This window comes from Hoplias malabaricus, chromosome 1 (assembly GCF_029633855.1).
Source record: "Hoplias malabaricus isolate fHopMal1 chromosome 1, fHopMal1.hap1, whole genome shotgun sequence".
Taxonomy (NCBI): Eukaryota; Metazoa; Chordata; class Actinopteri; order Characiformes; family Erythrinidae; genus Hoplias; species Hoplias malabaricus.
The window spans coordinates 31,261,456-31,285,785 of record NC_089800.1 but is presented as its reverse complement, the minus strand read 5'-3'; the positions used below and the strand labels follow the sequence as shown (position 1 = coordinate 31,285,785).

At 42.5% G+C, this 24,330-nt stretch overlaps 1 protein-coding gene across 6 annotated transcripts in view; it reads left to right on the top strand.

Moving 5' to 3' along the window:
• Window positions 1-24,330, top strand: part of pkn2a (protein kinase N2a) — a 56,812-nt gene that overhangs the window by 7,951 nt on the left and 24,531 nt on the right. For 3 of the 6 annotated variants that reach the window (XR_010800528.1, XM_066662297.1, XM_066662317.1), the window contains exons 1-6: window positions 2,225-6,045; window positions 10,955-11,255; window positions 15,084-15,235; window positions 16,966-17,095; window positions 17,896-18,041; window positions 18,225-18,438. Coding sequence is in view for 3 of the 6 variants with exons in the window: in XM_066662297.1 (XP_066518394.1) it covers window positions 5,857-6,045; window positions 10,955-11,255; window positions 15,084-15,235; window positions 16,966-17,095; window positions 17,896-18,041; window positions 18,225-18,438 (1,132 nt within the window). In the remaining 3 variants the exon portion in view is untranslated. Of the gene's footprint in view, window positions 1-1,994; window positions 6,046-10,954; window positions 11,256-15,083; window positions 15,236-16,965; window positions 17,096-17,895; window positions 18,042-18,224; window positions 18,439-24,330 lie in introns of those variants that run through there. The other 3 variants (XR_010800532.1, XR_010800531.1, XM_066662305.1) reach the window with 2 other exon arrangements.

The following is a 24,330-nucleotide window of genomic DNA, read 5'->3' as shown; positions in this document are numbered from 1 at the left end:
TATTTTATTAGCTCTAGGCCTGAGTGAGGGACACTGGGGCTTATTAATGAACAACTTACAGCTTATTAATGAACAACAGGTGACGTGAACTGATAAACTTCATCTGATTCACTTCACTTCTGCATAAGAGCATCTACGAAGTGCTATAAATGTACAGTACTGTCCAAAATTGTATGCACATGAGAAAATGAGATTTAAAATTATCTGAGTGGTATGAGTTTATTTGCTCAAAAAAACTTGAAACAAACCCTAATATTAGAATAAAAACGTGTGAGTGAGTGAATCTATCTATCTATCTGTTGGTTTAACTCTTTCCACATCTCTCCACATGACAGTCCTGTATTATTTGAGGTTATCGTCCAGTCCCTAGTTTTAGCGGTTAATGAATACTTCTTTATGTTAAATCAAGTGTGCTGCTGATTTAACAACTCCATAAAAATAGGAGAACATCTGGAAACACACTCTTGTTCACAACACAGATACTACTTTTTAGAACAAAATTCCTTCTACTTTCACTGTATTTATGATTTTCTTGGAATTATATATAATTGCATTGAAGCACACACTTATTTAATAATAATAATAATAATAATCTTAATTGCCTAAGCTTTTTGCCTAGTACTTTAAATGTACTGACCATGTCCAGCTTCAATTAACTGTAGCATTCACCAAGAAGTCTGGTCTGTTCACAGAGTTTATCCCTAGTGTTTATGAGCCCAGCGTTAAGACTTAGTCACACAGATGTTTGGAGTTGGAGTTAAGGCTGGAAGATTATCAATGCAAACAATCCATTTCTGAGCAGTTTGCTAACAAACCAACTAACTCACCCAAACAAGCGCAGCAAAACACAGATAAAATATGTGTACCTTGTACTGCAGCCTCCCAACTGACTGCTGCAGGGGCCTTGCAATTATGCACAATTATATTTGCTGTACAAATAGGTTGTAATGTGTTTTTGTGTAATGTTTAATTATAATTCAAAATTCAAACATTCTACTGCTCTTTTGTCAATTTATGGTAACTATTGTGTTTTCATTTTATAAAAAAAACTAAAAACTAATTATTATCAGCTATGTTCCCAATATCCCCATCTTGAAATTGTCTGAACCCAAACTCACACGTACTTTTGGATACAATATTATCCCCAAGAACAGAATAAGTTCATCACAGTCTTCTGCAGCACTTTTTCTTGATGGAGCTCATAACGAATGCAGCAACCAATAAATTCTTCACTCGCTGTGTTCACACTACTACATTTTTAGGTTATTTTTTGTTGAATAAAATGAGAATGGTTATTTTCAATACAACACACATTCATTCATTCATTGTCTGAAACCACTTATCCAATTCAGGGTCGCGGTGGGGCCGGAGCCTAACTGGAATCACTGGGTGTAAGGCTGGAACACACACTGGAGGGGGCGCCAGTCCTTCACAGAGCGACACACATTCACACACACGGACACTTTTTTGGGTCGCCAGTCCACCTACAGATTTGTGTTTTTGGACTGTGGGCAGAAACCGGAGCACCCGGAGGAAACCCACGCAGACACTGGGAGAACACACCAAACTCCTCACCCAGTGTGGGACTCGAACCCACAACCTCCAGGTCCTTGGAGTTACGCCACCGCACTGCCCCAATACGACACACAGTTACTGTAAAATAACTTAAGAGCAGGAGAATCCACTTTTTATATTATATTTATACGTTATGCAAAACCACTTACTTGTATTAATATTATCAGCTCAGGCCACGTGATAGAAATCTTCCCGCTTATACACGGTGGCCAACTAAATGATGCAGATTCGTCTGGCACAATTCGTCCAACTTGAATGCAACACATCAATTCACTCTTGAGATATATTTGCTGTGTCTCTGTGGTGCAAAACTGCTCATCATGGTGAATTCCATTACAGAAAAAAAGAAAAATTCATTGACTGTTTCTTGTGTAACCACAGCTTCAGATAAAGTAACGTTTTTTACTTTCTCTATGTAGGGAAGAAATCCCATCTGCGGAAAACCAGTGAGAAAAAGCCGCCGACAAAAGAGTCCATCGCACGGCTGCAGCAGTCGGACATCTGGAAGATGGAGAACGAGTTTTACGAATTTGCCCTGGAGCAGTTCCAGTTTGCCCGAGCCCATGCCGTCCGGGAGAAGGATGGAGAACTTTACCTGCTTGCGCAGAACTTTTTCTATGAGAAAATCTACCCCAAAACCACGTGAGGTATGGGGCCACGATGCTGCGCCATGTACTGTCTTAACTTTCACCTGAGAAGGACAAGTCAGCCAAAGTGGCTGGACAGCAGCTTGGAGCTGTGGTTTTAGAGACTGCAGAGAAGGAAGGAGCCCGGGTGGAACGGCTGGGTGTAGCAGGACAGTACAGGAGATATTTTGCAGCTGATTAGTTTTCTAAAGTACTCAGATGCACGAGAGACTGTTAAAGAGACCCAGGGTTAAACCAGGTATTTTTGGAAAGGGTTATTGATTCTGACCCTGTACTATATCACCTGGTGTCATTAGAGGAACCTTTCACCCAAAACCGCTGCTAGTCATGAGGAGAATGCAGATACAATTAAGTTTGTGAGTGTGAAAGGGAAGGCTGCAGACTTTCTGGATGATTAATAATGGTGGAAATCAGCAGAAGCTAATTACGACCAAGTTAAAAGCCTGTAGTCAAGGGTTTCTGCCGAATGCTGACACTAAAGGTAGCTGGAAGCAGCCAGTTAACCTCCTGTGAATGAGACACAGTTTTACTTCTCATTAGCTGATAAAATGAGTGTTAAGCATTTCTCATTTCGACTGCACTGACTGTAAAAAAAAATAAAAATAAACCATAGCTGGTCCGCTTCATGTGACGGATATGAGACGATGTAGTTACCATTGGATTTTATCTGTTAATAGATGTGTTATCTTTTTGGGTGAAGGTTTTATTTAATGAATGGTGCACAGAAGTGAACGGAGCTTCAGGTCACTGAGGGTTTTTTTTCTCTCCAAAACACAGCCTCTGCAATACACTCTTAAAAATAAATGTACTTCAAAGATGCGTCTCTGGAAATCAGTATGAGAAGCTGAAAACATATTTTCTTGTACATAAGATTTGTGTAAATTTTAAAGTGGAAATATTCCTCTTCTCCACGGTGGAACACAGTTTGGGTTCTTAAGGAAACATCTGTGACCTGTTTGGGTCAAAAAACCCACAAGCCCCACAACAGCGTTCTTCTCCTGTGTGAACAGCCCTATTCAGAACTCCCGCTTTCAGCGCCTGTTCCTTTAAATGATAATGAGCTACTTGCTGTTTACCCCGAGCGCACAGCAGTGAGGAGCGAGGAGCAGAAGTTCTGTTTTTCAGACGTTTTTTTACTTGTTTCTTGTTCTTCTCCGTTTTTACTCAGTAATCTTATTTCTCCATGCTCATTGTGTCTGTTTAGCTGGGTTTAACCTCGTCTTTGGACTCTCACATAAACGCAGGTCCAGTAATGTGATTGGACAGACTCAGACGAGGGGGCAGAGTGATTCTAAAGTCTCTGCACTTGACATCAGAAGTGGAGCAGAATCAGAACAGTTCATTTTATCCTGTGTTTTCAGACTTGGGCAGCGCAGAGAAAACTGACTGGGGTGGTCTTGTTTCACAGCGTGTGGGTTGGTGGATTCACACATTAACTTGAACATGCACCAAACATGGGACTTGTTTCCTAATGTCCCCTCTAAAGATAAAGAAGCATTTTATTTGACCAAGAAACCAAATTAATAATGCACAGAAGGCTGCTCAGATTTCAGGTGGACAATTTTATTTTTAAGAGTGTATCCAGTTGGTTCCAAATCTGTATAAAATGCTGCTGACCTCAAGTCATTTCATGAACCCTCGAGCAAATTAATAGTGGTGGTGATAACCCTCGAGTAGTCTGCTGTATTAAGAACGTTGAAGACTTTCTCCTAGGTTTTATTTCTTTAGCATTGTTTAGTTCTGTTTTTTATTTTTCCTCTATTCTGTTTTTTGCTGAACGGGGAGTTTTCATTTCCCACTCTTTTTCGTATTTGGATTTTTTTAAAGCGTGAGAATGTCTGTTAACCTGCCCGGATATTCTTTCTTGTACCATGTTTCTAGGTTGTTGTTGTTGTTGTCCAGAATACATTTCTTGGTGGTGGAGAAACACAGCTAATACAATCTTTTATAAATTCAGTGCCCTGTATGTTCAGAAGTGTGCGGACACCTGCTCAATCAACAAGAAACAGTTTCTCCTGTAATTAAGGAGCAGGAATCTTTCATGCAGGAACAGGTTCTACAGGTTCCAGCTCATCACAAATGTCTTGGATGGAGCTCCATCCATCAGGCCAGAGAGCACAGATGCTCCACAGACTAATGCTGGGGGGGCTTTATACCTCTATGGTACCCTCTGCTGATCTTACGCTCATGTGGCAGCTCCAGATCATCTCAATAGGCCATGCCTTTCTATGGAGATGTGTTTCACTCATGACAGCACTTTGCAAAGCTGTTTATCAGAGTAGCAAGAGTTAATTTACTCAAAACAAACAAACTTTTTTAGAACAAATAATAAAAAAAGAGAGTTTCTTTTACTGTTTTTGTGTTTATTATAATTATATATAAAAAAATACAAGCACCACACTTACTGAGAACTTTATTAATAATAATAATAATGATCTTAGGTACATATGGCTCTTGCACAGTAATGTACAATAGTGTCCACAGACTTTTGGACATATGGTGTAGCTGTAGAAATTTCCCCATCCACAATTTTGGGTGTTTATTGGTTTAAATTCTTTATTAGGTTTCAGTTTTAAAGATCCTGGTTGTTGCAAAGTGTAACTGAATTTTACAGCACTGTTGTGAAATCAAATGGGTTGGGGTCATTCTGAGTGTGCAGTAGCAACCACAGAGGTCCTATTCCCACTATTACTGCTCAATACAGCATCACACTGATTTTGAAGCTATAATTTTAAGGTAAAAACATACTACCTATTGTTGCTATAAGAACTCTCTGAACTCTGATAAACAGTGTCAGTACATTTTATTTCTCTGTTGCATACTTTTCTAATTTAAATAAAAGAGCACATCTGAGGTTTGATTGTTAAGTTATAAAACACACACATTGTGGAGCAGAGGCCCATGGGCTTCACTCATCCGCAGTTGCAAATGCTGTGCCTTTTTTCTGAAAAACAGACTGTTTTTGAAGACAGTGTGTAAATTATGATGTATTTACCTGTTCAGCTTCTCACTGGAGTTTACACTGATATCTGATCTAACAGATGTGTTCAGTAAGGTCTCAGTAAAATGTTTTATTTTTCTGTGAGGCTTTTGCTTATTGCATCAGTATAATGTTGAATTCCCTGCTGTTTAAATCCACAGAAGAAATCTGGTGAACATCCAGCTCCACTGAACACACGGGGGCACTGTAGTCCATCTGTTGCTCTACATACATTTCATCCCCCTTTCACCCTCTTGTTCAACGCTCAGGACCCCCTATAGAGTAGGTCTAATTTGTTTGGTGGATCCTTCACAGCGCTACACTGACAATGATGTGTTAGTGTGTCTTGTGCTGGTACGAGAGGATCAGACACAGCAGTGCTGCTGGAGTTTTTAAACCCCGTGTCCACTCTGTTAGACGCTACTACCTCGTTGGTCCACCTTGTAGATGTAATGTCTGAAAGAGTAGCTCATCTGTCGCTGCACAGTGTGTGATTGCCGTCCTCTAGTCCTTCATCAGTGGACGCAGGACGCTGTCGGCTGGATGTGTTTGGTTGGTGGACTATTCTCAGTCCATTAGTGACACTGAGGGGTTTAAAAACTGCTGTATCTGATCCACTCATACCAGCATCACGTCAGTGACGCTGTAGCTCAAATGATAAATTTCCTCTTCTCTCTTTATAATCAGTTTTTTTCTCTCATCCCTTCTACTTCGCTCGTTTTTTTCTTATCTTCTTTCATCTCTCTCTCTCTCTCTCTCTCTCTCTCTCTCTCTCTCTCTCTCTCTCTCTCTCTCGGATTCAGAAGTTGGGAGAGAGCTAACATGGCCGCGGATCCCGTGCAGGTAGAGGAAACTTTCTAACGGCAGATGTTTGTTTGTGTTTAAGAGAAAACTAGAAGTGTTTGTGTTTACAGCTGTGTGCACAGAACACACACTGGTCTTGAAGATACAGTATTTAATGTCGCCTCTGTACGGGATTTTTAAGGCTTATCCATAGATTTGTTTGTGGAAAAGCTGGAAAAACACGGCTGAAGTTGGCTTCATATGGGAATTTTTCTCCGTTCCACCTTAAATGGTGCAGCAGTTACATTCTGTTCCCTGCAACCGTTTAATGTGGGGCTGAACGTTCCAAAAACAAACAACTTTAATGTTCTCAGAATGTAAAACTTTACTGCTGCAGCATTTAAGGTGGGACTTACGCGCTGTAGCGTTTAAGGTGGAACGGAGTGTTCCAGCTTAAATCTGGCAAATAGTGTCTGTTTTAGTTAAAATTTCACTATTCTTTATCTTTTACTTTACGTTTTACTCCCTCTTTACACTCATATAACGATTATGATCCTGATCCTCTATAAACCAGTCTTAAAATAACGGACTTTTGTGAAGTCTTGTGAACATCTTACTATTAACATTGTTTTGGCGGGGATTGGTAAAAACCAGTAAAAGATAATTATTAAATAAACGAAAGTAATAAGATATTTCAAATGACTTCAGGTGTATAAGACACTCTTTCAATTGGGCTGTCCATTGTCTCTCTTGTTTTAATTTTTTGCTTTGTTTTTGTATTCGGATTTTCCATTCCTCCTTAAGACAGCACCACCTTAAATGGTGCAAATAGTAATGCCGTTACTTCATCTGTTTTTGTGCTTTTTTTGAGGGACACCGTTCATCCTTTATTTGGTGTTATCTGTTTAACTTTATATAATTATTTATTTCTTTACTGTACATTGAAGGCAACAAGTGCTTTTATTTATTCTAAACATTACGGTAAATTGAGCTATTGCTTATTTTATTCATTTATTTATTTATTTGGGAAAATACAAGATTTTAATATGTAAGATGGTGTGAAGATTACTGATGACAGTCCGGCTGCATTTGTTGATGAAAAAAGTGTACTATTCGTTGTAAATATTTAAGAACAAACTTATATTTGGTTTATTTACATTTTGTATTTTATGGTTATTATAGAGTTATAATATGATGATACTCTATAAATAATATAATACATGATGTTAAGCCTTCCAGTTCAGTGTGACATGTGTGAGTGCTGTATTTGCAAGGAAATCACCCCTAGCTTTAGCTGATCCGCCTCTGTTTGCACTGTGAAAAATGGTCTAATGTGAGAGGGGTTAAGAGGTTATGAGTATGACCGTAGACTGGGAGGGGCTCTGCTGTTTCATTTTCTTTATTTCCATAAAGACTTAAACGGCCATGTGTTGAGGAGACTAATGCAGAGAGAAAAAATAACAATGCTGCTTTTCCACTGCATGGTACTGACTCTACTCTCTGTTTGGTCCCTGGTTGGTTACCACATCTCACCCCCCCCCCCCCTCTGAAAAGTTTCAGATGTCATTTCAAACCCCCATCTCTAACAGGAACAGCAGGCTTTGGAAACCACAACATCAGTGGTGGTAACATTAATTGTTGTTTACTCATCATGTATTGGTGTGTTGTTTGGGACTGAACACAGCTCCATCATTAGCTCAGACAGCTCAGTAGAGTTTGTTCTTTTCTGTATTTCCAGCTCTCGCTGGATTTGTCGTCCACCGTTCCAAAAGACCATGGAGTAATTTTACAAGCTCCAAAACATTTTAGGCACTTTTCTAAATTTAATTTGGAATCTTCTTTGAAATCTTCCTTTGGAATCTTCAAAGACCCCAACCTCTCCCTAAGGAAAATTATTAATTTTACTGCAGAAAAATAGTATATATTATCTAAGCTTATTTTCAACATTTTATATTTTAACTTTCTTGATAAACTAATCTCATGCCCCTCTCGGAATGGCTTTACACCCTCACCAAATCCAGTACTCTTCCCGTTGGAAGGAGGGAGCTTTCTCTGATTGGCTGTAGACTGAGGCCACCTCCCTCACTCCCCTCCTGTTTTTAAATGGTCTCAGTAGGGCAATGTTTCTCAAAGTGTGGGGGTGCGTCCTAATGGTGGGGCGTGTAGGTATTGCAGGTGGGGCACAAGGTATCTGAAGAACTGAGCATTTCTTTATTAATGAGCCTGTCTTTATTAATGCCTTTCTATTTTTTTCCCTATAAAGCTTGCTCAGGAAAAAGCACCCATTAACAATGGATTCATTAATAGCCCTTAAACAAACTAAAAGAACATTAGATAGGACCCAGAAAAATGTAGCTTGCCTGTAACCAAAATATGCTTTTATTGGCAAAATTTTATTATGAAATTGCACCACAGAGATTAACGTGTTTTGGCAGCGAGTCAGACAGCGTGGGTCTTCTTTCAGCCTTCGTTAAGGCACCTGTTCAAATATAGACCTGCTCCAATCATCAGCTTTACTGGCCTCTGATTCACCGTCAGAGTTTGGTTTATAAAGTTAGTTTTTACCAGCTCTGGGCTTGAGATCAGTAACGGGAGCACAACAGATAACAATGATGGCTAATTGCAGTTATAAAAGCGGCTTGTATATAACCGTTGGGGATCTGAGACTTAGTTAACGTTAATATTAGCTGTGTTCAAGTTGTGAGAAAGCACTCTAAACATGCAGCAAGTTAACTTTAGTCTCTGGCCATGTGCCAAGCTGCATTGAATAGTATATATATATATTAGTGTGTTATTTGGGACACAGTCTTACTATTCATTATAAATGCAGTATTTCACTGCCTTATCTACAGGAATCAGTTTATAGCTATCCAATATTTTGGGTATGGGGTGAGATTTGACTCAGCAAATATGTCCCCCAATATCAAACTCACTCCTATGCCCTTACACCTGCCTTTGTTCATTTGAAAAGTGAGAAACTGGAGCACAGTTTAAATATTATGCCAATTTTCTGTATTTTTGAATGTTTGAACATTAATATTAATGTTGTATCTGGTGTTATAATGTTATGCTACTGGTTTAGAGATAGAAGTTGATGTTATTTCAATGAATTAGAAAATTGTAAACTTGCATGTGTATTTTATTACCATTTTTTGGGGTGATATGGTACAGGTGGGGTACCTTCATCTGAGGTGAGGAATGACAGAAAAAGTTTGAGAACCACTACAGTAGGGAAGGGGCAGACAGTGAACGAGATCTACGCTTTGAAAATGTATTTATTGTTTTAATTGTTTTCTATATGTGCCATATAAAACCATCTGTGTCGTCACTCGCAGTGCGCGGCTGTTAGGGGCCGAAGCCTAGTTGCTTTCCCGCCTCCTTGGTTGAGCCCTTATTGGTCACCCCTTATTGGTCGACGTGTCGTTAAAGCTGAGAGCCCAAGCTGCATGGCCATAGTGGAGATCCACGGAGAACATAATTAAACTGTTTTTATTTGTTGTACTTTATTTTTAACTGTTGTTTTCTTTCATTTTGCAAGTCCTCTTTACACAAACATGAGGATTACTAACGAGTGGATTGACTCAAATTTGGTCTTGTTTTGAAGGGGACAACCTACATAAGTGTTAGTATCCTTTGTGTGTGTTTGTGGGCTCTTCAGGCTTCATGGTGCCACGGTTGTGTTTTTTTATTATTATTATTATTATTTGCGAGGAAGAGAACATGTATGGAATAGTGAATTCTTTTGGTTTTAATTCAGTAGTTGTACATTTTAGAGTACTGACTTACATTATCGTTGTCCCTAGAGTCTGCCCATTCAACTGATGTGTAATATGTCCACAGTAGGTAAACAACTTGTAGGAATTGCAGCGGAATGTATGTGCATTAGTGACCGCCCCCCCTCCCCCCACAACCACACACTATATATATTCATTAATATATTAGTATGATCCAACTGTGCAAAGGCAGTTATCACTATGCTTTATTCTTCATGAATGCCTCTTTATGAATAGTAAACGTAAAAGCGTCATTATGAGGAATACTGTGCATCTGCAAAATTGTGTGTATGTGTGATATAGATTCTGTGTTTGAATAGAGTTCTTTAGGAATGTCATGACTGTTATGGTCATGATGGCTTTGCAGTGTTGCATATCCTTAACTCTGTGAGGGACAAGAGGGAGAGGGAGCGAGAGTTAGAAAGATATAAAGAGAGAGAAAGATGTAGGAAAGGGTGAGTGTAAACTTTGTATCCTCCTGACTCATCCTGCAGGTGATATCATGGCCCATCAGGGGATGTCTTTAATAGTATGCCATTATTGTCTGAGTTTTCTTAAGGTTGTTGGGGGAGGTTAACGTCGTGTACTCTTCTGGGAAGGCTTTACACTAGGTATAGAAACACTGCTGTGAAGATTTGATGGAATCTGGTCCCAGAAAATGAGTAGAGATCTGGTCCTGTTGTTGATGACTAAGGCTTTAGTGGATGGGGTTGCATTTACGGCTCCATGTCCTCTCTCAGGTCCCCTCCTGAAGAGCTCTAAGTGAATCTGGTATAAATGCATCTAATCCTGACACTGAAGAAGCATGAAACCAAGGTGTAAGCAGGGTCAAACAGAATACACTGGTTTTAATTGGTTAATGTCTACACTTCCATCCAATCACAGACTACTGTCTCATGTGTCAACAAGAGAAGGACGGGTTCCCCCCTTGAGTCTTGGTTCCTCTCAGAGATTAAGTCTAAATTCCTCTCAAGGTTGAGCTTTGGTTCCTGTGAACAGTTGAGTCTTGGTTCCTCTCTGTTCTTGAGTCTTGGTTCCTCTCTGTTCTTGAGTCTTGGTTCCTCTCTGTTCTTGAGTCTTGGTTCCTCTCTGTTCTTTAGTCTTTGTTCCTCTCATAATTTTGTAAAAGCACTTTGTGAGAATTGCAGTAATATAAATTAAATTCAATTTAATTAAATGATTTTCATTCTCTCCAGGGTGACCTGAGGGGCCACATGGTTTCAGAGCTGGGTCTGGGTCAAAACCTGGACCTGTCTGACACCATGGTCCAGCAGAAACTGGACGAGATCCGCGAGCAGATAAAGAGGGAGATCCGGAAGGAGCTGAAGATAAAGGAGGGAGCAGAGAACCTGAGGAAAGTGACCACTGACAAGAAGAGGCTGGCGTACGTGGACAACATTCTGAAGAAATCCAACAAAAAGGTGGAGGAGCTTCACCAGGAACTTCAGGAGCTCAATGCTCACATCGTCGTCAAAGATCCAGAGGAACTCCTCTTAGGTAAACACTCCACACACTTCAGTCCAGTAATAATTGCTGATCATTGCTGTTATAATCTGGATTATAGGAACAGTATTATAAATGTTCATGGGCCGACTGAAAAATAACAAAAACCATAACCAAAGAACAGCCTCCAAACTTGTGATTTGAAGAAGAGTAACCGTAGATATTGCTGCTTTATTAGGCTACTCTAATTTCCATGGTTAAGCTACTCTCCTGTTCATGGTTATGCTACTCTTGTTTCCATGGTTAAGCTACTCTTCTGTCCATGGTTACACTGCTCTTATTTCCATGGTTATGCTACAGTTTTCATAGTTATGCTACTCTGGTATCTACGTTTATGCTACTCTCCTTTCCATGGTTACACTACTCTCATTAACATGGTTACACTACTCTAATTTCCATGACTGCTCGACTCCCATTTCTGTGGTATTATGACTTCCGTGGTTACAATATTCTCAAATCCGTGGCAGCAATACTCCTGTCTCCATGGTTACACTACTGTCTTTTCAGTCGTTGCACTACCCTCATTTTCATGGTTACACTTCTATCCTTGCTATGGTTGCACGAGTCCTGTTTCCATGGCTTCCCTACATGTTCCCATGGTTACAATATTCCCAAATCTATGGATTAAAATGCCCTCACCTTTGTATATGCACTACACGTTTTTTTATGTTGATGCTAGGGTCTTGCTGCATTAAACTGCTCTGAAGGTTCAGAAAGTTAATTCCTTTTCATGTGATGTTAGTTTTGCTCTGACGGCTGCTGTGTGTGTTTCTCCTTGTCACAGCCCTGTGGTCGTTTGTCTGATGTCAGAGTGAAAACAAATGGAAACAAGCTGCTTTTTTTGTGGCCAAGGACATTTAGCAGCTTCTTAATGTGTGACACAGAACAGGGCAGTTTGTACGTAGCAGAACAGCTGGGGAAACGCTGATCTGGAGAATGGAGTCACTGTGAGTTCTCCAGAGTTCACCGCAGCAAGGTCCTGTTATGTTTCCTTAAGACATGAGAGTTTCTGCTGAGTCCTAAACTCCTAATTGACCGTAAAGCTGATTGGCTAATGGGCGGCTTCTTAACCGTCACATTCTGACGATCTGACGAACACCCCTGAGATCCACCCCTGAGCAAAATCACCTACCAGTTTCCCTTGTAAATTTAATTAGTGTTAGCTTGTCAGCCTTGGATGTAAACTACTGGCAAAATTACAAGAAAGTATTTTTTGGTGTGTTCTCCCTGTGTCTGTGTGGGTTTCCTCCAGGTTTTCCAGTTTCCTCCCACAGTCCAAACACACATAATGGTAGGTGAAGTGACTGGGTTACACTGTCCATGTGTGTGTGTGTGTGTGTGAATGAGTGGGAGAGTGTGTAAAAAGTATATGTGCAGTATGAGACCAGGCATGAATTTCTGCAGTATGCCACAGATCCTTGAATGATGAATGACTTTGTAGGAAAGAGGATGTAAAAGATTGATGGAAGAGAAAAGGGGAAAAGAGAAAAGATGAGAGCAGAAGATAAAAGACTGTTGTGTTGTGGTGTACTGGAGTTCTTAAAACCCCCAGTTTCACTGCTAGACTGAGAATAGTCCACCAACCAAAAACATCCAGCCAGCAATGTCCTGTGTCCAATGATGAAGAATTAGTGGACGACCAACACACACTGCAGGAGGAGTGTCTTAACAGTGTGGACAGTGAGTGGACACAGGGTTTAAAAACTCCAACAGCACTGCTGTGTCTGATCCACTAGCAAAGTACACAGAGTCACAGTCTGTAGTTGTAGAATTGCACAGTGCCCCTGAAAAAAAAGTGAGTGTAGCTACAAGGAGGTACTTTTAATGTTATGGCTGGTTGCTTAAACTCCCTGCACTGCTGCTTTTGAGAGACTGCTGCTGGAAGAAAAGTGTGAAGTTCACCAAGGCTGGAGGTGTTGAGTGTGTTGTAGTGAGACGTAATTGAGGCAGAGAGAGGAGGCGAGACCAGGAGACGTTGAACAGGTTTTCTGAGGGTTCAATTCCAGTCTGGACATGAAATTGTGAGCTCATCCTCAGAGCTGGGCTTGTACTCCTCTCTTGTTTACTGCTTTTGTTTAATAATGTCTCAGACAAATCAGCCTGATCTCCCCAGGGGCAAAACACAGAAAAAACTCCCACAAAAATGGGAATAAAATGCATTTCTAAAACACAATTCACATTATTTCTTAAGTGCCTAAAATAGATTTCCTTTTACTCACAAGTGACATGTTTTCATCTAAATATCTGATTTGAAGTGGTGTTTTGACAGTGACAATGACACACACAAACACACACTTTAACTTCTACTTGCAAACACCAATGTGTGTTGATTGAAAGCAAAAATTTCTGCTAAAAGCTAAAAAAGTAGCTAAAATATTAGATGTTTTACCTAAATATTTAATCTAACTCAAATATATCATTGAGATTTCCAGCTTTATCTAAACTGAGACATTACATAGGACAGGGGTCTTAACCGTTCTCACAGTGCGACCCCAGAATTCACTTTGGGAATTCAGCATTATGAAAAAGAGACGTGCAGCTCCACTATTGTAGCTCTACAGCAGCAGTGAGGGTTGTGTGGAGATCAGTGCACTGCTCATAAACTGACAATATCACACTTTGTTTTATTGGGGGCTACAACATAGAAAACCTCCTGGAGACCAGAAGGAAGGTGCCCGCCCCGAAACACCCCGCCGCAGTGGTTAGTCAGAGTGATTCTGATGTGAGAAACATCACAGGAAAATGTGGGGAGATCTGTAGTAGATCAGTCCACACTAGCCCCATGGTCAGGAGCGAATCTGCGGAAGAGAAACATCTACAGGCAATCAGACACAAGCTTCTGATTTTTGATCTGCCCACTGACTCCTCCCATGACATCCAGCAGAGCCAATCTGATACAGGCTCACAAATTAGTAACTGCCCCCTGACTCCTCCCACAACATCCAGCAGAGCCAATCAGACACAAGCTCACAAGTTAGGAACCGCCCACTGACACCTCTCGTAACCTCCAGTGGATTCTAAACTGTAACCGATACAGATTGATCCACACAAAGCCTTACGCTGAGAGTTCAGTCTCTCGCTGCTGGAGTCGTGTTTCCATCCACTGCACGTTTGTGAATAAACATCAGATGACATCGGCTCCCGTGATCAGGGAGTCCTTATTTACAGCTGTTTAGATTAAAAACACTATATCAAAAGGTAATTTAAAATGTTTTAGTTTCATTTCTGTAATATAACATTTTCCTAACCTTTGCATAGTAAAATAAAAATTGTGTGGTCTCTTGACTTTTTCACAGTGGTGTGTAATCTACACATGCACTAAAATAAGAAGCCCAGGTGGTGCTGGTGTGAAAACAAAATGGTCCTAGAGCCTGGAAATGGGAGAAGAGGACGGAGACTCAGGGTGGAGTCTGTTACAAGCCCATGATCGCTGGGTCAGGCCGGGGGTTGAGACGCTGTGCCACCTGCACTCTTTTGTGCATTTCCACTTATTCTGTTATATTTACTTTTCCACATTCTCAGAGCGTAAAAATATTTTTTGTGAAATTTCAATGTTGTAAAATTTTGGGCTTTTTCAATTCAGAATTTTAATTGTGCATTTTCACAATTTGTGTAATTTGTGTTTATAATCATCTAACATTTATGTTTATCATATTTCAGTAGTACTGGAAATGTGTGTATTATTATCCAAGTCTCAGGTTAATATCCTGCAAACAGCAGCTGTAAACTCTGTAAAAAGCTGTAGTTTCACTCCTCCTTCATTACGATCCATTCCTTGTTCTCATCATCACTTGGTGCTGTTGTATCTGTTGTATTTCCCAGAATGCCCTTTGACGCCGGACTCCCCCAGCAGCGAGGCTCGAGGGTGCACCAGCAGCAGGCTCTCGGCTCTGAAGAAGCAGATCGACATCGAGCTAAAAGTCAAACAGGGGGCAGAGAACATGATCCACATGTACTCCAACGGGTCCTCTAAGGTAAACACAACCCTGCTATAAAACCCTGTACTCTTTTGGACAACAATAATGCTATTTTTATAGCACTCTAGGAACTCATGAAGAAAATTTAAAAGGAGAAAATAATAGTCAATAATAATGATGAATTAATAACGTTTCACAGACAACTGACTTTCTGCAGAAAGACAGACTTGTGTTATCAGATAAACAGATACTATCCCCAAGGTCCACCTATAATCAGTACAATTAATTAATAATCTGAGCTCTTTGTGGAGTTTCTAAAGCTCATCTCAGTGTTCACGCTGAAGACCTTTTCTTTGGTTCCAACTGGGAAGGATCTTTGTTGGTTGGTGGAATTGTGCCAAAAGGTTCCAAATTATATTCACATAAAAGCCCCTACTGGTTCATCATTTGTGGAAAATTGTGAGTGAATGTGTGTTAGTGAGTTACAGGTTCCATAAGATGCTTTGCTTCTGAAAACAAAGTACGACTCGGTTGGTGTAGCAGAGTAGTCATCTATAACATGATTAAAACTGTACATCCCTCTGGAGAAGAGCATCTGCTAAACTCCATAACTGTAGATGTGAATGCATCACTGATGTTCTCTTCATCATTATCACAGTTACTCACAATTACTACTCTATAACAGCCTTACATGTGAACGCAGCTCCCAGTTCAGAATGAAGAGCTCAGGTCTCATTAATGGATGTGACTGAAAGCTACTGGGACAGTTACTGCTTAAGGGTGTGTGTGTGTGTGTGTGTGTGTGTGTTTGTGTGAGATAAGTCAACAAGGGGGATGATATCAGCCAGGAAATTACAGGCCTTCCTCCCTCCACCATCCCCCCACACACACACACACACTCACACATACACAAAAGCTCTCAGTGTGAGGAATCTTCGTGGAATTTTGTTTACTCATCCTCAGCCCATTCACACTGAGGTGTTTCAGTCTGGGCCTCCCCTAAAAAATCTGACATCATGTGCATAATTATAAACTAGGTGGAATTGTTCTTTTTAAAGAAGACACAAAAAGGTCCCATGACAGCGTTCCCCGCCTGTGTAAACATCCCTGTCCAGAACACCCACTTTCAGGACCTGTTTCTTTAAATGACAGAGCCACTCACTGTTCACCTTGACCTGAGCGCACAGCAGTGAAAAGCGAGGGGTAGAAGATCTGCGTTGTTTTTTTGTTTTTGTTTTTTTTGGGCTCAGTTCTCTTTGTTCTCTTATTTCTCTGCGTGCATTGTGTCTGTTTTGCTGTGTTTAACCTCATCTTTGTGCGATCACATAAAAGCCTGTCCAGGTCTGTGATTGGATGTACTTAGATGAGGAGGCGGGGCAAATCTAAAGCGGCGCGGAATCAGAACAGCTCGTTTTATCCCATGTTTTTAGACTTGGGATGATCACAGAAAACTGACTGTGTGGTCTTGTTTCAAAGTGTTTGGGTTTGTGGGCTCCAAAATCCCCACATTAATGTGAACATACATGGAACAAGGGATTTTTTTAAATTAACTCTTTTATTGAGAAAGCCATCATTAACATGACTGTACAAATTTGTGCGTTATTCATAGAGCAGCCGGCTTTATTCAAAATCAGATCTAACGGGCTTGACATATTTTGTCCGTTTAGAGGAACACGTGATTTTTACATAATATGTGGCCTTTAAATCTGATTGGCTGAGTCATTGTAAAACATTCATTTTGTGTTTCACATTTTACTGTGTATTTATTAATGTGATTGTCGTTGCAGGATCGTAAGCTGCTGGCTGCGGCTAAGCAGATGCTGCAGGACAGTAAGATGAAGATCGAGTTCATCAGGATGCAGATCCTTAAAGCCAGCCAGAGCCATGAGCTCAGCTTTGACAACCATGACGTCATCGGTAACTTTACTGCTCACCTATCTGATAGCTGCATCATCTTTATGCAATGAATATTCACTAACTCTCTAGTACTTAGACTCCAGTCATTTTAATGTAACAATAATAATAACATAGATAATATAATAATTATGTAGCACTGTGATTCAAAGTAACACTAGGTAAGATTTTCTGCTTTTGTTCCTGGTCTCGCCCTATATTTGAGGAGTGTAATTCACTTTAACAGCACTGTTCTGAAATAAAGTGTGAGGGGGAGGGATCAGGGTGGTTTCCTACCCTCCTCCAAAAGTTATTGTATAGTTTCTGCAGTGCTGAGCCCAGTTGAAACCACGGAGGCTCTATTTTTCCTTTTAGGAAAGATTTTTCCTTTCAGCAGATCATCACAATAATTTTAAAGTAAAAAAGCTATCTAGTGTTGTTTGAAAATTAGATTAATATTATAAATAATTTCAAAATTTCACCACAACCACATGAACCACTATGGAAGCTACTGTGTTTGTCACTGGCCAAACAGGTGATCATGTTCCATTTCTAAAAACCTGCTGTGTTCCCACGACTCCTTTAACAAGGGGCCACATGTTACATTTGTGTGTAAACAGTAAAAAAGTTTGGCAGGTTGGACAGAGATTTAAAAAAAAAACACAGCTAGACCAACGCTTCAGAAACGTGTTTGAAATCACTGATAGAATAATGCACAGTGGTATAAATAATTTTAAGCCATTTTTCCTGCAGCTTGTTCTGGCTACATGCTCTTATCTCCCACTTTAAAGAGTGGATTCTCAGGTGTGTGTATTTTGTTGCAGCTAAGCCGATCATCAGCCCCCTGGATCTGCGGGTGGAAGAGCTGTGTCACCACGCTCGCATCGAGCACGCCGTCGCAGAAGGAGCCAAGAATGTCATGAAGCTCCTGGGCTCTGGGAAACTGGCTGAGAAAAAAACACTCTCTGAGGCATGAGAACACACACACACACACACACACACACACACATATATGTGCACCCAGTCACTCACATGCACCTGTGGATAGTTTCACATGTTTACCAAGTCACACTCTCACACACACACACACGCACAAACATGTGGACAGTCTCACACACTCACTCTGCTGTTGTGCTGTGACTGTGTGTTTCAGGCCCAAGCCCGGTTTAATGAGTCCAGCCAGAAGTTGAATCTGCTGAAATTTTCGCTGGAGCAACGCCTCAGCGAGCTCCCGAAACTCCACCCAAAGAGCGCCATGATCATGGAGGAGTTATCCATGATGTCTTCTCCACCCCTCAGCCCCAGAAACAGCTTCATATCCACACAGAACCAGTACAGCACCGTGGCTAAGCCTGCTGCTCTCACAGGTAGGGATGTGCGATATAACAATATCATATCATCAACAATAAGAATTTGACCAGGATACACCATCACAGAGAGATTGTGCTAATGCACATACAGTCCGCTCCAGCTCCTTTTAAGTTGTTTTACGTACTGTGTACATATCACACATCAGTCGAATGGGCAGACTTTCGGGACACTTATAATGTACTCTAAAATGTACAACTACTGAATTTAAACCAAAAGAATCCATTATTCCATATAGGAGATCTCTTCCTCACAAAAACATAATCCAACAAACAAACAACAACAGTTCAAAATAAAGTGCAACAAATAAATAAATATGTGGATCTCAGCTATGGCCTTGTAGCTTGGGCTCTCAGCTGTAACGACACGTCCATCAAGTCGGTAGACCAATCAGGGGCGATGCTTAACCAAGGAGCCGGGGAAGCAACCATGTTTCAGTGCCTAACAGATGCGCACCACGTGAGACGATGCAGACAGTTCCCTATCAGTCGATTCACTCGGTACAACACAAGCTGTATGGGATATTATGCCTCTTCCATATCTGGCTGAAGACGCCTCTAATCACGTCTGTAAGGCAGATGACGCATAGTGACGAGGGTAGGTGGGCTGCCCCTCACCTATAACCTCTGGACACTAGCGTCTCTCTTCAGTTCTTATGCTCTTCACCTCGCTAAGAACAACTTCTCTGCTAATCTAGCTAGCTAGTTAGCTCTTTTCCTTAGCAAAGACACTACAAATAGCTTACTGTTCCAATAGGAAAGAACGGCAACAACCTCACGTTGGTGAGTCGTATTTCCGCTGAGCGCTGTTTTGGAACGTCTTTTGCCTTCTTCTCTTGAGCTCGCTTTGCCTAGTCTCGGTGCTAGCCCGTTTAGTTTTGCTAACGGCTATCTAAATGAGCTCGCAAGCAGCTACCCGCCGTGGCAGGAAAGTCCCCCGCCCTTGTCCTCAAGGGTGTGGGTTCGCTATTCATGAGAAGGACCTACATGATGCGTGCCCAGTTTGCCTGGGAATCGTTCATGCTAGGAGGGCCTTACTGCAGCCTGAGGCGTGCGAGTTCTGTCACCGGCTCAGACGTTCTACCCTGGAGCGCAGGGTGTCGTTTGTTGAAAAAATGCTCGGACAAGCAGCGTTGGACCGTGAGGATCCCCTGTTTTCCGAACAAGTTGAGCCTTCTCACTCGGACTCTGAAGAGGCTGAATCAGTGGGTGAGCCGTGTATTAATTGGGCTGAGCACATGGAGAGTCTGGGGGACGTGTGTGAAATGGGTTCGCAGTCACCTGCTCTCCTAATGAAGCCCCGGATCCCCGAGCCCGCAGCTGAACTCGAGGACGACGACCCTTTTGATCTCGGGTTAGATGAGCACGGTCTCTCCGAGGACGAGCAGGAGGACCTACCGGCTCCTCTCGTTGCAGTGGCTTCAAGGGGGAAACAGGACGAGGCGGACACGTCCTTTATCTCCCTTCATCGCCGTGCTGCTCAGAAACTGGACGTCCAGTGGCCTGCTCCTCACACAACCAAAGCCGCTACGAGATTCTCTGGGTTTTTCCTTCCCCCGGTCCCGACAGCGGTGATGTGTCTGGCCGAGCTCGGAGAGCAACTGCCGGCGGAGAGCCCTTTAACCGCCTTGCTTAACGAGGTCAGAATTGCCTCGGATTACATCCTGCTCATGTCCCGCTGTGCTGCACTGTCGCTGGGCAGAGGAATGGCGTCAACGGTGGTGGCTCAGCGCCACTTGTGGCTGACTATGTCCGATATGTCGGAAAGAGACCGAGTGTCCTATTTGGACGAACCAGTTTCATCTGCAGGTTTTTTTGGTCACTCTCTCGAAGCCATTCAGGCTAAATTTGAGATCAGGAAAAAGCAGACAGAGGCACTGCGCTCTATTCTGCCAAGAAGGGAGGCTAAGCAGAAGCCAGCGTGGGTCGCTCGTAAGCCTGCCACTCCATTTCTCGCTGTGAAGAGGTCTGCACCAGCAGTTCTTCCGGGGAACCCCCCTCCTAAGCAGCAACTACAAAAACTGGCCCCGCGTCACTCCGCCTGGAGCAAGGGTCCACCTGGACCTCTGAAGGATTCAGCGGTGAGGAGGAAGAAGCCTAACTCATCTTAACCTTCAGTTCAGTGTGGGAGAGGTCTCCGAGGCTCGGAGACACCGCAGCCTCTCCCCTCAGGCCCCTCAAGAGGCGCCACCCTTCTCCCGTACCGGGGCCCAGTCCAAAAAGGACACGTTCTACTCCAGTATTGTTCTGCCCAGACACGTGTGCACAAACATCCCCTCAATCCTTTCCCAGTTCTCAGGGGTGGGTGGGTTTCCCGCAGTGTTTACAAGCCCCCAGTTTGGGTGCAATAAAAGAGCATTATGTTCCTCGATGTGCCTTAATAAAGTCTCATTTTGTACATCAGGAAATAAAGGTGTCTGTTTCAAGCAAAACAATAAACGATCTGGCGTTAGTGAGCCTGAGGAAGCATTCTGTACGCTCCCCAGCTCAGCCACAGGAGGGCCTCATTTCCCCACAAATAGGCTGTTATCACGGCCGACTCGCAGCTCATGCAGCAGAGTGGCGCGCATGCGCAGTCTCTCCTTGGGTAGAAAGGACAGTGTGTGTAGGGTACCGTTTACAATTTCGAATTCCCCCTCCCCGCTTTTCCAGCGTGGTGTTCACCCGAGTATCGGGCAGTGCTGCAGCGGTCCTCAAGGAGGAGATAAGAAATCTCCTCAGCAAAGAGGCAATAAGAGTGGTGCCTCAGACCGAATCACGAAAGGGCTGGTACAGCCGTTACTTTGTTGTGCCGAAAAAGGACGGAGGGGCTCGTCCAATTTTCGATCTGAGAGTGCTAAACAAGCATTTGAGAGTTTTCACTTTCAAAATGCTAACTCTGCACCAGTTCCTTCGCTCGATTGGCCCGGGGGACTGGTTCATGTCCATAGATCTCACAGACGCATATTTTCATATAGCAATCCATCCAGATCACAGAAAGTATCTGAGGTTTGCATTCGAGGGAGTGGCGTACGAGTGGCTCGTTCTCCCGTTCGGGCTTTCTGTAGCTCCTCGCACTTTTACGAAGTGTATGGAAGCAGCTCTCGCCCCGCTGTGGGGGCGAGGAGTGCGCGTGCTCACATATTGTGAAAGCTCGGACAGATACAAACGCTGTGCTTTCTCATTTGAAGCGGCTGGGCTTATCGGTCAATTTAAAGAAGCGCTCTCTAATCCCCAGTCAGAAACTTTCTTTCTTTTCTCCGGCCGAGCATGTCTGTCAGAGCGCAGAATATGTGCGCTTTCGCGACGGCCTCGCTCAGTTTCAGCTGGGACGCAAACTGCGCGTTCGCCAGTTTCTCCAGCTGTTGGGCCAGATGGCTTCTGCAATAGCGGTAGTTCCGCTAGGTTTACTTCTAATGAGGGCATTTCAGCGCTGGCTCTTATTCCATCGCTTGATTGCCTCACATCAATTAGGGAAAAGGATAGTTGTGACAAGAGCATGCATGACAGCGTTGTCCCCTTGGAGGGAGTCCCGCCTATTGTGTCAGGGCTCGCCGATAGGCAGAGTTCTGTTTCGCAAAGTGGTGTCGACGGACGCGTCCCTAACGGGTTGGGGGGCAGTGTGCGACCAGGTTGCGGTGAAGGGGGCGTGGTCTCTGGCTCAACGCTCACACCACATCAGTTGCTTGGAGAGGGAATTGGTCCCTTTCCAATGTTCCATTGTTGATATTTTAACTTTCCTTCAGGAGTTATTTGAACGAGGGCTCTCTTTTTCAACAATAAAAGTCTATCTGGCAGCTATATCAGCCTCTCATGAGGGCTTTGGTGGGTTGTCACCAGGAGCACACCCCCTAACCATACGTTTCATGAAGGGGGTGAGGCGCCTAAAGCCTGTATCTAGACATACTGTTCCTCCCTGGGACCTGTGTATGGTACTTGGTGCACTCCCTTTGAGCCACTGGAGTCTGTGGACATCAAGTTCGTTTCATATAAGACTGCTCTACTCCTAGCTTTAGCATCTGCAAAACTGTCAGTGCACCCTTCTTGTACCCAGTTTGCACCAGGGGACACTAAGGTGACTCTGTGTCCTAATGCAACATATGTGCCAAAGGTGTTGCCTATGTCTTACAGCTCACTGGCTTTTGAGTTAAATTCTTTCTCTCCTTCTCCATTTACATCTGAGGTGCAGCAAAGACTACACATGCTCTGCCCCGTGCGGGCACTGCGCACATACATTAATCGTACTCAGGATTTCCGTAGGTGTGACCAGCTTTTTGTCTGTTTTGCTAACCCAGTTCGTGGCAGGGCTTTGTCTAAACAACGTCTCTCTCACTGGGTTTTAGAAGCTATTTCTATAGCTTACAGCAGCAAAGGTATGGATTTACCAGAGGGGGTGAGGGCTCATTCCACAAGAGGAATAGCTACATCCTGGGCTCTTTTTAAGGGTGTCCCAGTTGGAGACATCTGTGCCGCTGCTAGCCGGGCATCACCTCGTACATTTGTTCGTTTTTATCGCCTGGATGTGCTGGCCCTTTCGGTAGCTCATGCTGTCCTTTCTATAGGGTCTAACATGCACTAGGCTGCTTTCTTGGTTCGGTGTCTGTTTCTCGGGGCGTGAATTTAGATCCCATACAGCTTGTGTTGTACCGAGTGAATCGACTGATAGGGAACGTTAGGTTATGCATATAACCACTGTTCCCTGAAGAAGAGGAACGAGGTACAACAGCTGCCCCGCTTCACTGTTAGCTCGGTGAAGATCAGCATGTTGAACTGAAGAGAGACGCTAGTGTCCAGAGGTTATAGGTGAGGGGCGGGCCCACCTACCCTCGTCACTATGCGTCATTTGCCTTACAGGCGTGATTAGAGGTGTCTTCAGCCAGATATGGAAGAGACATAATATCCCATACAGCTTGTGTTGCACCTCGTTCCTCTTCTTCAGGGAACAGTGGTTATATGCATAACCTAACGTTTTATATGGCAACAGCTTTCAAAATAAACAACAGTCAAAACGATAAATACGTTTTTTCAAAACTTAGATCCCTTTCACTTTCTGCCCTTTCCCTACTGAGACCATATAAATAAAGGAGGGGAGTGAGGGAGGCAGCCTCACTCTACAGCCAATCAGGGAAAGCTCCCTCCTTCCAATGCATCTGACCTGAAAGGAGAAGAGTATTAAGTTAGAAACAAGACTAAATATCAGAATAAAATTGAGGTGAGTAAGAACTTTTTTCCTGTAAAAAGTCATTTGGAGAGGTGCATGGAATTAGTCAAGGAAGGTAAATTGTTGCTATTAAGCTTCGATAATAAAAAAAAATTTCTGCAGCAAAATTAAGAATTTTCCTTATGGAGAGGTTGGGGTCTTTGAAGATTTCAAATTAAATTTAGAAAAGTGCCTGAAATGTTTTGTTGTTTTGATCTTACTTTGACCACTAAAGATTCATTTCAATATATTTAAACATTCTGAAGGCCTTTCACATTAACTTTACTATGAGGGATGAAGTAACGTTACTTCATAAAATTGCCCCTAGATTATTCACTGCCTCAAGATTTGAGTATGTAATTTCAGAATGGGGAAAAAATACCTGTAGTGTGAAGAGGTTAAAAACCAGCATGAAAAAGAATTGTGCTAAAATCGAGATTGTGATCATGTATTTTAGCCTTGTCGCCCACCCCTACTCTCAGGTATTCAGCTGCACACAGGTGTACGGAAATGGGATTTGCTAAAGGTCACCATCTCCAGTGCCAAGTGTTGGCTACAATGATATAACCCCACTCATTCAAAATTCATCATATTTCCAAAGCCCTTTTGTAAATAGGAGCAGGAGCTGCTTGATAAAGAAACCGTACAGACTCCAGTATTCTCACAGTATCATGCAGTGTAAGCCCAAAATTAAAACCCTATAGCTCTGTTTT